Source organism: Schistocerca nitens, chromosome 7 (genome assembly GCF_023898315.1).
Source record: "Schistocerca nitens isolate TAMUIC-IGC-003100 chromosome 7, iqSchNite1.1, whole genome shotgun sequence".
Classification (NCBI taxonomy): Eukaryota; Metazoa; Arthropoda; class Insecta; order Orthoptera; family Acrididae; genus Schistocerca; species Schistocerca nitens.
The window spans coordinates 631,588,448-631,602,284 of NC_064620.1; the positions used below are offsets into that span (position 1 = coordinate 631,588,448).

Consider the following 13,837-nt stretch of genomic DNA (forward strand, 5'->3'; position numbering starts at 1 on the left):
GAAATTCGTGGTACATTCTCGCACATAGATCAACTTACGTAAAAGGTTATTTACTTTGAAAATAACGCATTCGCAATATTTTCCCGCGGCCTGTTAAAAATACGTTCATTTCTGCAGTTTCCAGAGCACACAGATAACAGGCGACACCGCGCTCATGCAGCTACTATGACGTAGGAATTCCAAATGTACGTACGTGTAAAACATTGAAAGATTATGTCATAAAAGAAACAGGACATCAGAAGATACTCTGAGAGCATGGGAATTTCGTGAACCATAACTAAAATGTGCACATTTAAAGTACATACTTAAAGTGCACATTCGTATGTCCAGTATCCAATGAAGTAGACCTCGACTTGATATTAAGCTTTTCAGAGTGGTTTTAGAGATGTAAATTTTGTTAGAGCATCAGTACTGTATTACATCATGTTTGGTTCTTTATTATGGCATAATGCCATACACGCTAGAAGATCAAAACGTGCACTTCAAATGCAGCAAACAGTTGAAACTAGCCAGTACTGTGGAATTAAACATTTCGTTTCAAATCCATTGACTGCCTCTGCGGAAAAGGTCAATAAAACTCAAATTTCTTTAGCAAACCAACAAAAATAACTTCATTGTTCTGCAAGGTGATCAATGCTTGACTGTCAGAAAGGTGGAAATAAAATAAAATTTGAAACTAAAAATATATGTTAGCCTTCAGTAATTATGTGAATGTATTTTAATTCACTTGATAGCTCCCGGCCACAGATATCCGTTTTATTTTCATTTGATGTGAGAGTAAATGAAGGGTAACAACAAAATCACTGAATGTAAACATGGGTCACGTGGAAACTACCCACTATAACTCAGACTGCTCTGCGCATCAGCCACAGATCTACGATATTTGCTAACCGGATCAAAACTAAAAAAAAATCGAATTTTCAAAAATATGTTCATCTTGTAGCGCACTTCTTTCTGGAAAGCCTGAAACGTAAAACACATGTGTTCGAGGAAATGTAAGACATGTTATTTGGTCTTAAGTGTGCCAAAGTGCAGTGCCATGCCTCTTCATACAACATTCTTCTATCGCACGTCACGATATTTCGCTCTGTGGAATTGAAACGTGTATATTTTGTTATGCATGCCATCAAACTATATTCAGGACAGTGGAAATTGAAATGTCCTGTGGTGCCTCTCCTAATCCAAGTCGCCCTGTTTGACATCCTGCCCCCCCCCCCCCCCCTTTTTAATATATATATATATATATTATATATATATATATATATATATATATATATATATATATATATATATATATATATATATATATATGGAAATATTCCACGTAGGAAAAATATAACTAAAAACAAAGATGATGTGACTTACCAAATGAAAGTGCTGGCAGGTCGACAGACACACAAACAAACACAAACATACACACAAAATTCAAGCTTTCGCAACAAACTGTTGCCTCATCAGGAAAGAGGGAAGGAGAGGGAAAGACGAAAGGATGTGGTTTTTAAGGGAGAGGGTAAGGAGTCATTCGAATCCCAGGAGCGGAAAGACTTACCTTAGGGGGAAAAAAGGACGGGTATACACTCGCACACACACACATATCCATCCACACACACACACTTTCCTCATTACCTTAGCCAGCTTCATCCTGACCCACAACTTCTTCACTTTCGAAGGCCAGACATACCAACAATTAAAGGGAACAGCCATGGGTACCAGGATGGCCCCCTCATATGCCAACCTATTAATGGGTCGCTTAGAGGAAGCCTTCTTGGTTACCCAGGCCTGCAAACCCAAAGTTTGGTACAGATTTATTGACGACATCTTCATGATCTGGACTCACAGTGGAGAAGAACTCCAGAATTTCCTCTCCAACCTCAACTCCTTTGGTTCCATCAGATTCACCTGGTGCTACTCCAAATCCCATGCCACTTTCCTTGACGTTGACCTCCATCTGTCCAATGGCCAGCTTCACATGTCCATCCACATCAAACCCACCAACAAGCAACAGTACCTCCATTATGACAGCTGCCACCCATTCCTTATCAAATGGTCCCTTCCCTACAGCCTAGGTCTTCGTGGCAAATGAATCTGCTCCAGTCCGGAATCCCTGAACCATTACACCAACAACCTGAAAACAGCTTTCGCATCCCGCAACTACCCTCCCGACCTGGTACAGAAGCAAATAACCAGAGCCACTTCCTCATCCCCTCAAACTCCGAATCTCCGACAGAAGAACCACAAAAGTGCCCCACTTGTGACAGGATACTTTCCGGGACTGGATCAAACTCTGAATGTGGCTCTCCAGCAGCGATACGACTTCCTCAAATCCTGCCCTGAAATGAGATCCATCCTTCATTAAATCCTCCCCACTCCACCAAGAGTGTCTTTCCACAGTCCACCTAACCTTCGTAACCTCTTAGTTCATCCCTATGAAATCCCCAAACCACCTTCCCTACCCTCTGGCTCGTATCCTTGTAACCGCCCCAGTGTAAAACCTGTCCCATGCACCCTCCCACCACCACCTACTCCAGTGCTGTAACCCGGAAGGTGTACACGATCAAAGGCAGAGCCATGTGTGAAAGCACCCACGTGATTCACCAACTGACCTGCCTACACTGTGAAGCTTTCTATGTGGGAATGACCAGCAACAAACCGTCCATTCGCATGAATGGACACAGGCAGACAGTGTTTGTTGGTAATGAGGATCACCCTGTGGCAAAACATGCCTTGGTGCACGGCCAGCACATCTTGGCACAGTGTTACACTGTCCGGGTTATCTGGATACTTCCCACTAACACCAACCTGTCAGAACTCCGGAGATGGGAACTTGCCCTTCAGTATATCCTCTCTTCTCGTTATCCGCCAGGCCTCAACTTCCGCTAATTTCAAGTTGCCGACGCTCATACCTCACCTGACTTTCAACAACATCTTTGCCTCTGTACTTCCGCCTTCACTTACATCTCTGCCCAAACTCTTTGCCTTTACAATTGTCTGCTTGTGTCTGTGTATGTGCGGATGGATGTGTGTGTGTGTGTGTGTGTGTGTGTGTGTGTGTGTGTGTGTGTGTGTGTGTGTGTGTGTGCGCGAGTGTATACCTGTCCTTTTTTCCCCCTAAGGTAAGTCTTTCCGCTCCCGGGATTGGAATGACTACTCCTTACCCTCTCCCTTAAAACCCACATCCTTTCGTCTCTCCCTCTCCTTCCCTCTTTCCTGATGAAGCAACCGTTGGTTGCGAAAGCTTGAATTTTGTGTGTATGTTTTTGTTTGTTTGTGTGTGTATCGACCTGCCAGCGCAGCATTTTTTCTCTCTAATCTTGCTACAGCTTTCTGCCTTTCTACCTCATCAAAGTTCGTCAAACGTTTTGCTACATGAAAAAGCAAAATGTTGTCATCTAATACTGAAAAAGCTGTTAATACAAATAATACCCAAGACTGGTGTGGTTTCTCGATCTGATTACGTCTATTTTGTCACTGTCTGCTAGATAAAACAAAATAGGCCTTTCTAATATTGCAGCAATTTTGTAACACACACCAAATAAACGAGACTGTTTTGGCACAAATGGTCATTTTTATAACACGACAAATATAATTCACGAATTATCAATACCAAATGCCTATTAGGCCTACTACAAGCATCAAGCTTTGTGTTAGGAAATAGTTTCACATTTCATTCATACGTACGTACCAGTTTCTCAAATGAGATCGAAAAGTAGTATTACGAAATTTTTATATAAATTTGGAATCCTTTTGTTCTTCCTTAATTCATGTGACATCCCCGGTTCTTCTGCTTCCTCATTCTAACAAACAATCTTGTCGTCACCAATTCTGTACCTATCCCTGCCATTCTCAAAATTTGCTCGCCAATTAACTTCTCTAACCCTGCCAGAACCACAGGTTTAGTAATCTCGCGATTATTCTCCGGTTAGGCATTGTTACATGTTTGTACAACACATTTTCCGTGTTACTTCCAGAATAGAACTTAAGCGGCTGCTAGCTGGGGACTGTACAACTGGTCCTTACTAGTGTAGCGATCTGGCCAAAAATTTTCTGTCAAAATTTCATTTTCTTGGATACACTGAGAAGATAATATGGAATCTTTCTCACTTGTTATTGCTGTTAGTCATTTATTTCCATTCTGGTAGTCTGAATCTATGGATTTCGTTAGTAATTATAACAACGCTGATCATTCGCAAACCCAGTCAACCATATAATCGGAAAGCAATTGGCATTCATCCATTCGGCTTTACTCCACTCAGCTCGTATAGCCCCATCCCCTTTTGTCTGCAGAAAGTTTATTTCTAAATGTGACGAAGATTCTTCTGACAGAGACATCACGTACACTATGCACGCATTCAAAAATAAACTTATGATTCATTCAGAAATCAACTTAAAATGTGTTCAAGATTGATAAAAACCAACAGGGATGCGTTTCAAAATCATATGAATAATTAATAAACCAACGTGCGCTGGACCTAAGCGCTTTGTGAAACAAGGTTTTTTTCCCCCTCAAGAATACGAACTTGGCATCCCCTTTCCCCAGTAGCATCTAGCTGCTTGCTGCAACTACTTGCACAGCCAACAGCCACATTCCTGTAGCCAGAAGTGGGAGAACTACTCAAACGTGACTCAACTGCGCATGTGCATGAGCCTGCTCGTAACTGCTAAAACGAATCTAATGTAAACAGTTGTGACTTCACGCTCACCGGAGGCAATTTGTTGTTATGAAGCATTGCATAGTCTTTCTAAGGCCTTTGACACATTTCGCTGTTGGCAAACGCTTGCATGAACACTGTGTTTTGTTGTTGTATATGGCACATTTCCTTTGCAATTTATGTTTTATTTTCGTTTTTTTCCCCTCATTCACATTTTATTGTTGCAGTATTATTCTGCAGTAGCGGGATACAGTAATATCCTTTGTTAGAGTATTGATTCTTACCAGTCAAAATTACAAAAATTTAACTGAAAACTAAACAAAAAATTCGCGAAATTCTAAAAAATTCCCGGGTTTTTCCTGGTTTTCTCCCGGATGAAAAAATTCCCAGGTTTTTCCCGGATCTCCCGGTTGTCCCGGGTCGTATACACCCCGAACATATATTAGAAAGACAGTTCATTGTAGTTGACAAAAAATATTGTCTATTGAGGTCGAAGTTGAGTGTGAGAGTGAAGTCATCTGGTTGCATATAACACATGTAAGTGAAACTAAGTCAATTGTTGGATTTTTTTACCGGCCACCCGATTCCGCTGTGACAGTTACAGAGTCATTCAAAGAAAGTCTATGATCAACAGCGTGTAAATACCCAGATCATGCAATACTAACTGGACGCGACTTTAACCCACCGAGTATAGACTAAGATGTCTATGGATTCATTGTGGAGAACACGGACAGACAGACAGACAGACAGTCATGGGAAATACTTTTGAACATGTTTTCTGAAAAGTGTCTGTGCAGCTAGCTCAGCAGCCCACAGGCAATGGAAATATCTTAGACATTGTAGCTACAAATAGGCCGGATCTTATTGACAGTGCCAGTATAGAAACAGGGATTAGTGATTGTGATGTCATTATAGAGCATCAATGATCACCGAAGTTAATGAATCAGTCAAGAAGGCTAGGAAAGTGTTTCTGTGAGATGGATCAGATAAGCAGTTATTAACATATCACTTACACAGTGAATCTGCATATCTTAGTTCCACTAAGGTGGATGTAGAGGAATTATGGGCAAAGTTTAAGCAGATTGTAAATTGTGGTCTGGAGAGTTACGTGCCCAGTAAGTGGATAAAGGATGGAAAAGCCACCCCATTGTTGACCAGTCTGGTGTGGCAATTGAAGATAGCAAAAACGAAAGCCAAAGTTTTAAATTTCACATTCAAGAAATCATTCACAAAGGAGAACCATACACAATGCCGTCATTTGACCACTGGCAGACTCCCGTATGGAGGACATAAAAATAAGCATACCTGGAATAGAAAAATAACTGAAATATTTGGGGGAGGGGGAATCACCGGGTCCAGATGGAATTCCAGTTCAATTTTACAAAGAGTGCTCTACGGCATCGGGCCCTTACCTAGCTCACACATATCGTGAATCTCTCGCCCAGCACAAAGCCCCAAGCGACTGCAAAAAAGCGCAGGTGATTCCAGTGTATAAGAAAGTAAAAGAACGGACCTGCAAAATTACAGACCAATATCCCTAACTTCTGTTTGCTGCAGAATCCTCGAACTTATTGTCAGTTCGAATGTAATACAATTACTTGAGACCGAGAAGGTTACGTCCACAAATTAGCACGGTTTTCGACAGCATCACTCGAGCGAAACTCAGCTTGCACTTTTCTCACGTGATATACTGAGAACTAAGGATGAAGGGCAACAGGCAGATACCGTATTTCTAGCACTGGACACAGTGCCCAAATGCTGGCTGTTAAGAAAGACACGAGCATACGGAATAGGTTCACAGATATGGGAGCGGATCAAAGACTTCTTAAATAACCCAGTATGTTGTCCTCAATGGCAAGCGTTCATCAGAGACAAGGGCATCATCAGGAGTGCCCCAGGGAAGTGCGATAGGACCACTGTTGTTCTCTGTATACACAAATGATTTGGTGGACAGGGTGGGCATCAATCTGCAGTTTGCTGGTGATGCCGTGGTGTACGGTAAGATGTCGAAGTTGAGTGACTGTAGGTAGATACGACTTGGACAAAATTTCCAGTTGATGTGACGAATTGCAGCTAGCCCTAAATGTGGAATAATGTAAGTTAATGTGGACGAGTAAGAAGAATAAACCTGTAATGTTTGGATACAGTATTACTAGTGTCCTGCTTGAAACAGTCAAGTCGTTTAAATATCTGGAAATAACGTTTCAAACTGATACGAGGTGGAACGAGGCTGACTTTGGTTTACTGGGAGAATCTTAGAAAACAGTGGTTCACCTGTGAAGGAGACTGCACGTAGGACGCTGGAGCGACCAATTCTCGAGTGCTGCTCGAGTGTTTGGGAGCTGTACCGCATCGGAAAGAAGGAAGGCATCGAAGCAATTCAGAGATGGGCAGAGAGATTTGTTACCGGCAGGTTCAAACAACACCAAAGTGTTGCAGAGATGCTTTGGGAACTCACACGGGAGTCCCTGGAGTGGTAGGTAGTGTTCTTTTTGAGAAATACTATTGAGAAAATTTAGAGAACTAGTATTTGAAACTGACTGCTGAACAATTCTACTGCCACGAGCATACATCATACGTAAGGACCACGAAGATAAGATACAAGAAATTAGGGCTCATAAGGAGGTGTACGGACATTTGTTTTTTCCTCGCTCTGTTTGTGAGTGGAACAGGAGGGGAAATGACAAGCAGTGGTACAGTGTACGCTCCACCACACACTGTACAGTGGCTTGTGGAGTATCGATATATATGTAGATGTAGATGTAGATGTAGATGTGATGTGGTCAGTCTGTTGCCACAATCTTAACATGTGTGGAACACACAGCTTGCTAATAAATTGCAGGAAGGACAGGGGATGTCTCAGTTTGTCTTCGATGGCTCGCCTGGGGATGGCTATTCAAAATATGTAGTGAAGTGAATAACAGCTGCAGGCCCAAAACTTCTCTGAATATTCAGTTCACTGCAAAAGTTTTAAAATTCACAGTTATGCAACTTGTCTACCTAGTGGAACACGTGATCTCTCAGGCTTTCCTCTGCATGATTGATAACACACTTCCAGGTATTCAGTTGAAGTGATGTTTCAATTTTTATGCACAATATTTTGATGACTGGTACAGTCATCTTAATCAGGTGCTGCAAGTTGTGTTGTAGCAAGTACTTGCTGCTTTAACTCCAACCAGATTGCGAGGTACTGTCGGCACCACACCGCTATTTATAAGTTCGTCTCCTGTCACCTGGGGACGAGATAGTTGGCAAAATGTTGATAGAGAACCAGACCCCAAGACTTTTTAAAACTGAAACCTATGTCACAGTTTATTAGGTTTTCTGACATCTTTATTTCTATAGTCTCCTTAATTACAATGCCTCAGAAAATTGGTGTTTGCACAATCACACTAGTCTCATTGTATTGCATCTCACAATTAAATATGAGGCAGTGCTCAGTGGCAGGTAATTTGCTCAGTTGTTTTACTCGGTGTGCCAGTGATGTTCCTTGTACCTCTCCTCAAATGCTCTAGTAGCCTACCCCACAAAAGATGAGCCACACTCGTATGGAATGTGGTACATACAGAGCATTCAGAGACCTACACTGACTTAAACATGACTAAGAAAGTGTTTTATCTATGCCGACTGGAGTAAAATATGCTGGATGCCATGCTTCTGTAGGGGTTTTACCTATTTTCCCACAGAAAGGACCAAAATAAGGAGAAACCAATTCTTGTCTTCACTTTCTCTATCTCAGTCTCAACCGCTTCCTCAGGCATTGCTGATTTTGACTGCAACACCCGCTCGATCTGTCGATCTTACTACTCATTCACCTGGAACACTATTCTCGATTCTACTGAATGTACCTTTCATACACAGCACGCAGCAGAAGTTTTTGAAGCCAGCTAAAGACAAAGATTTAGTTTACAATGTAGAGATGGACCATTCTGTTAGCATACATCTGATATAGCATTCTACATTTCTCAGATAAAACAACATAGCAGCTACATGAGAATACTACAACAGGAACCTTAACTTGAAGTAGTTTGAAAATAACGACTGAACCAAAGGTGAGCACCCATCAGGAAAACAGAAGGCCACTGAAGTTTTAGGAGTTCATATTAGCTTGGACTGTGAATATTAACATACACATTTTCGGTCTCTGTTTTAGCTATCATCTGATCACCATTGTTCACAGTGTGGTCCATCATGTGCAGTGATGAATAAAGCAGCAGAATGATGAACTGCCATGTTCCAGGCACTAGAAGGAAAGAAGGAAACGCAAAAGCAGGTGTTAGCCAGTAAAAAAAAAAAAAAAAAAACACACACACACACACACACACACACACACACATTCAGCAACACGTGAGATTCAACACCATCCTCAACCGATGTGTGGTAACTTCAGCAGAGGGGACCAAGTAATTTGTACAGTGAAGCTTTATGGCATCTTATAAATGTGAAGTTACCCATATCAAGGATCCAGACAGTCGCTAAAATGTTGAAGCTCATCCCAATTAATAGTGAGGAAACAAGAAATGAAAATGTGCATAAATATTGAAAATATTTGGAATTTAAGAGAAGTGTATAATCAACACGCATTGAAACATGAACAGCTGGAGCAGGGATGGCAGGCAGATTTAAAAACTCCTGCACACTTTACCTCTCATTTCTCTGCTTCCCACTGGTTGATGGACAGGACCAGCCAGATTCCTGGATTTCAGTACCATTTGCCCCTGTGGCACAGAGCAATTGCAAATGGTCAGAATAAAATATGCAGTATACAGTCTAACTTGAAAATACTACTATTTATTTATGACAGGTTTCAGATTGCAATCATCCATTATCACATTTGAAATTTTGATGAAACATGTATTCTGTCACAGATATTTTACAGAGGACTTGGAGATATAATACAGGGTGTCCCACTCAAACCTCCCCGCTTTCGAAGACCAAGGGGGAAAATGGACCACAGTAGATACAGCAATGAAAAATTCACCACACTGTAGAGCATCTCACAGAATTTATTTATCATCAATACACTTTTACATGTGGACCATTTGTAGCACGAACAATATCAAGCCTATATTCAATTTCTTGTCAAGTTCTTTGTAACATTTCCTCTATTATTATTGCAATCCCATTACTGATATAATGTCGCAACATAGGAATATCGTCCACTTTGGTCGCACACGTGTGGTCCTTTACGAATCCCTACATGAAGAAATCCAGCGGCATAATGTCGGGTGAACGTGGTGGCCAGGCAATGGGTTCTCCACGTCCAATCCAATGATTGGGAAATTTCCTATCCAGGAACTTGCGAACAGCTGTTGACCAATGCAGTGGAGTTCCATCTTGGTGGAAAATGATGTTGGGTTGTAAGTCTTTTATCTGAGGGTACACAAATTGCTCCAACATGTCCAGGTACCCTGACCCATTCACTGTTTGTTCCGCAAAGAAGAACGGTACAATAGTCCTGTCATGCATTAGCCCGCACCAGACATTTAGTTTAGGGCTATCACGAACATGTTCAATGACAACGTGTGGATTTTGCGAACCCCAAATATGAACATTATGCCTATTAACCTTTTCTGATAGGTGATAGGTTGCCTGATCTGAGAATAAACATCTTTCCAGGAAGCTGGCATCCATATCAGTACGCTGCAGCATGTCCGCAGCAAACTGTTGTTGGCGTGGTTTGTCATTCGGCGTCAGATGTTGCAGAATTTGCACTTCGTAAGCACACGTACAAAGATGCCAGTGAACTACACGATGCAAAGCTGATCGAGGTACATCAAGTTGCCTAGATGCTTGACGAATTGACTTACGTGGGCTTTTGTGAAACATTTGTCTGATGTCCACTGTCTCTTCTGAAAATCCATAATGTGCACTGCCAGAATGTTTCAGAACACTTTCTGTTGCCAGAAACTTCCTGTAGCATTCCTTAATTGTTTTCACATCAGGTGGATCACATTCATACATATGACGATAATTTCTTTGCACAGTAATTGACGATTTTGTTTCTGCAATCCACACTACTGCTTGCGTGTGCTTCTGTGGAGTTTTCAGTTTCACTTCATATGACCATGCTGCACTCTGGCGATGATACTTGGCACTTCTGATGTGGGAATATAAATTCTTTGAGATGCTCTACATTGTGGTGCATTTTTCATTGTCGTATCTACTGTGGTTTTTCTCTTCTGGGTCCTTGAAATCAGGGAGGTTTGTGTGGGACACTCTGTATAAACTCTCAGAAAAACCTCTGTAAATTATTTACAAAATTGTTTCATCACTATTCTAAATTCGATAGTGAATGCTTTCACTCAGAAACTGGTTGTCAATAACTTGTTACATGCAAGTAAGACTCTATATAGTATATACTGTGTAATATAAACCAGATCCAGCTGTTCTGTTGTTTCCTGCCTCAGTGCTGAGATGTTTACTTTGAAGACACAACTTCCCCTCCTCCTCCTCCTCCCCAGTCAATGTTCCGTCCATATAATTACTACATCATTGGTGGGATGTTAAACCTTACCACTGCTCAATTTTCCTGTTTGCTGTTTCTAGCATTTTAAAAGTGAAGTAAACCTAGTCATAAAACACACACACACACACACACACACACACACACACACACACACACACATTTTATACATTATAAAGGCAATCATCAGTGTGCATAGAAGTGACTTATCAAACCTACTAATGTTTCGCTTTCCAACTGCATTGCTTCCCAGTTTTTTAGGTACTTCCACATGTAACTCATTATACCAAGGATGCACTGCAGGAGTGCTGCATTTTCTTCACCCAAGGAATTATCTGCAAGAAGAAGATGACATATCAGTAACTGGCCAATTACAAGTCTATTTATTTATAAAAATCATTATATGTGTTATATGAGTACATTTCATATATCCTCAAACTACTGAATTGATTTCAAACTAACTTTGTACACATGTGACTTACTATCTATAAAGAATCACTGTGGAGATAATAATTAACTACCTCCCTTACAGATGGCTGAGTGACATGAAGTATAACTATGAAAAGACCGAAGCGAATCAAATTTTGTGTACACATGACTCATTTTTTCTATAAACATACTGTGGGGATGGGATTGGTGGGCAAGGGAGAAGCGGTTGCACGTCAGGACTCAAGCGTCCAAACCAAGGAGTTCGTCAACTACAGGGCGGAACTTGTGAACAGCGAACTCCTGGACGACGACAGCCCGTGAGACGAGTACCAGATGAGCTTCCTGCAAAGCAAGGAGCTCATAAGAAGAAAGGCGGAAGCCAGAGAAGAGGAGTTCAGAAGAAGGCAAGAGGAGCAAGAGGCGGAGCGCGACAGAAGACGCGAAGCCGCCCTTGCCCGCCGTGAACGCCAGCGCCAACGCTGGCAACACGGCAAATAAAGATAAGGCAAGTCACAACAAGCAGTTCTGGCCGGGTTTTGCAGGTTTTCCTTGGCCGCTAAGGTAAATACCGGAACTGTCCCCAACAAAGTCCTGCAAATAAATTCCCAATTGGGAGAACCCCCCCCCCTTCTTTGCACCCCTGCGAGAGAAATAAAGAGTGCCACAACAGAATTAACTATACCCCCTGGCTGAAAAGAGCTAAACGCACGCTCTAAAACAGCCCGCCCTTCTCCATCTGAGAAGGGAATGGAAAGTGCAAAAAAAAAAAAAAAATGGGATTGGATATGACAGGTTTCAGAGAAAAAGCGCAGGACGAAGTTCGCTACACGTAAAGATGAAATGTGTGTGCAAATATGGGCGAAATATGTTAAACAATGGAAAAGATAGACTGCTACTCACAATATACCACAGATATTGAGTTGCAGACAGACATAACAAAATGACTGCTAAACATGTAAGCTTTTGGCCAGAAGGACTGCTTTTTTAAAAACCTCACACACATATTTTCACATAAATTCAACTCTCACACACACGACCACTGTCTCTGGTTGCTGTAAAACATATGTATAACATGTAAATGTTTGAAATATACTAACACAAGTGTATGCAGATGAATATGCGAACAAAAGGTTAGTATAAAATAATTTTGAACAATTAGCACTTATATGGCTCACCGTCAATCTTTAGCAGAGCATGCACAGTGATAAAGATTTTGTGACTCATTAAAACAGTGCCCCAGACCAAATGAACTCAGAGCCCTGTGCCACTCTACAAAAACACGTTGCATGGGATGTCTAACAGCTTAAGCTTGCTACTGATTGCTCCCAGTGCATTTCAAACCTCACACATCCTGTGTGGTCACATCCTGCATATAGTGTGCAGTTCGGCTTATCCACAGCTTTGGGAACATCACCTGGATAAATGAAAAAGGGAAGTTCTACTGGTTCTTGATAGAGTATTTTGTAATGCCATGTCATCAAGTATATGTATCTTTGTACCTGACAATGGCATAACAGCTGGAAACTGGTTTGTAACATATGATAATTAATAGTGTAGAATACTACACCAGTGTCATTTGTTTTTTTCATTTCTAACATTAAATCTGTTCCTAACACATGCTCGCTCTCTTTTCAAGCATTTATCCCAACTGGCAGAGTCTGCTGTTATGGTTAACAGAATTTGGCGTGTTAATTTTAAGGGGTGGCTGGATGCCCCCCCCCCCCCCCCCCCCCCCAGGACGGCATGTGGGTACCACAACTGTCTGTGTCTAGCGTAATCCATGGAATAGTGCGAATGTGTTTCAAAGGTCTGTGAGTCGTGTAACTAAGGCAGAACATGGGGACCAGCCTGGTAGTCACCTAGCGGGATGTGGAAAACCGCCTAAAAACCAAACCCAGGTCAGCCTGCACACCAGCCCTCGTTGTTAGTCCGCCAGGCGGATTCAATCCGGAGCCAGCGCGCCTACCCGAGTCAAGGAAGCAGCGCGTTAGCGCTCTCGGCTACCCTAGTGGGTTCTTCCTAACATATGCTCAGGTGGCATAATTAATAGTGCACTACCTGCACTAAGATATGGTTCTGGGTATACCAGTTTGAATCTGTATGTGGCACACCTTTAATTTTAGAAAATATTTAATTAACACTTATTTCATCATTAACACATATTTCACACAGTAGTAGACTCCAACAAAACCTTTAGTGTCCAAACTTTGGAATACAGGACCGACAGAGACAAAAGAAACCAAGTTTAAAGGTTGATCTGCCTGACTGTGAATCTAGAGGTGTGTTTTATCAT

The 13,837-nt window shown here is 41.7% G+C and overlaps 1 protein-coding gene across 3 annotated transcripts in view; it reads right to left on the reverse strand.

The window, feature by feature from the left end:
* LOC126195266 (testis-expressed protein 10 homolog) overlaps positions 1-13,837 on the reverse strand; it is a 194,624-nt gene that overhangs the window by 72,593 nt on the left and 108,194 nt on the right. For all 3 annotated transcript variants that reach the window (XM_049933792.1, XM_049933794.1, XM_049933793.1), the window contains exon 6: positions 11,335-11,450. In XM_049933792.1, coding sequence (XP_049789749.1) covers positions 11,335-11,450 — 116 coding nt within the window. The remainder of the gene's footprint in view (positions 1-11,334; positions 11,451-13,837) is intronic.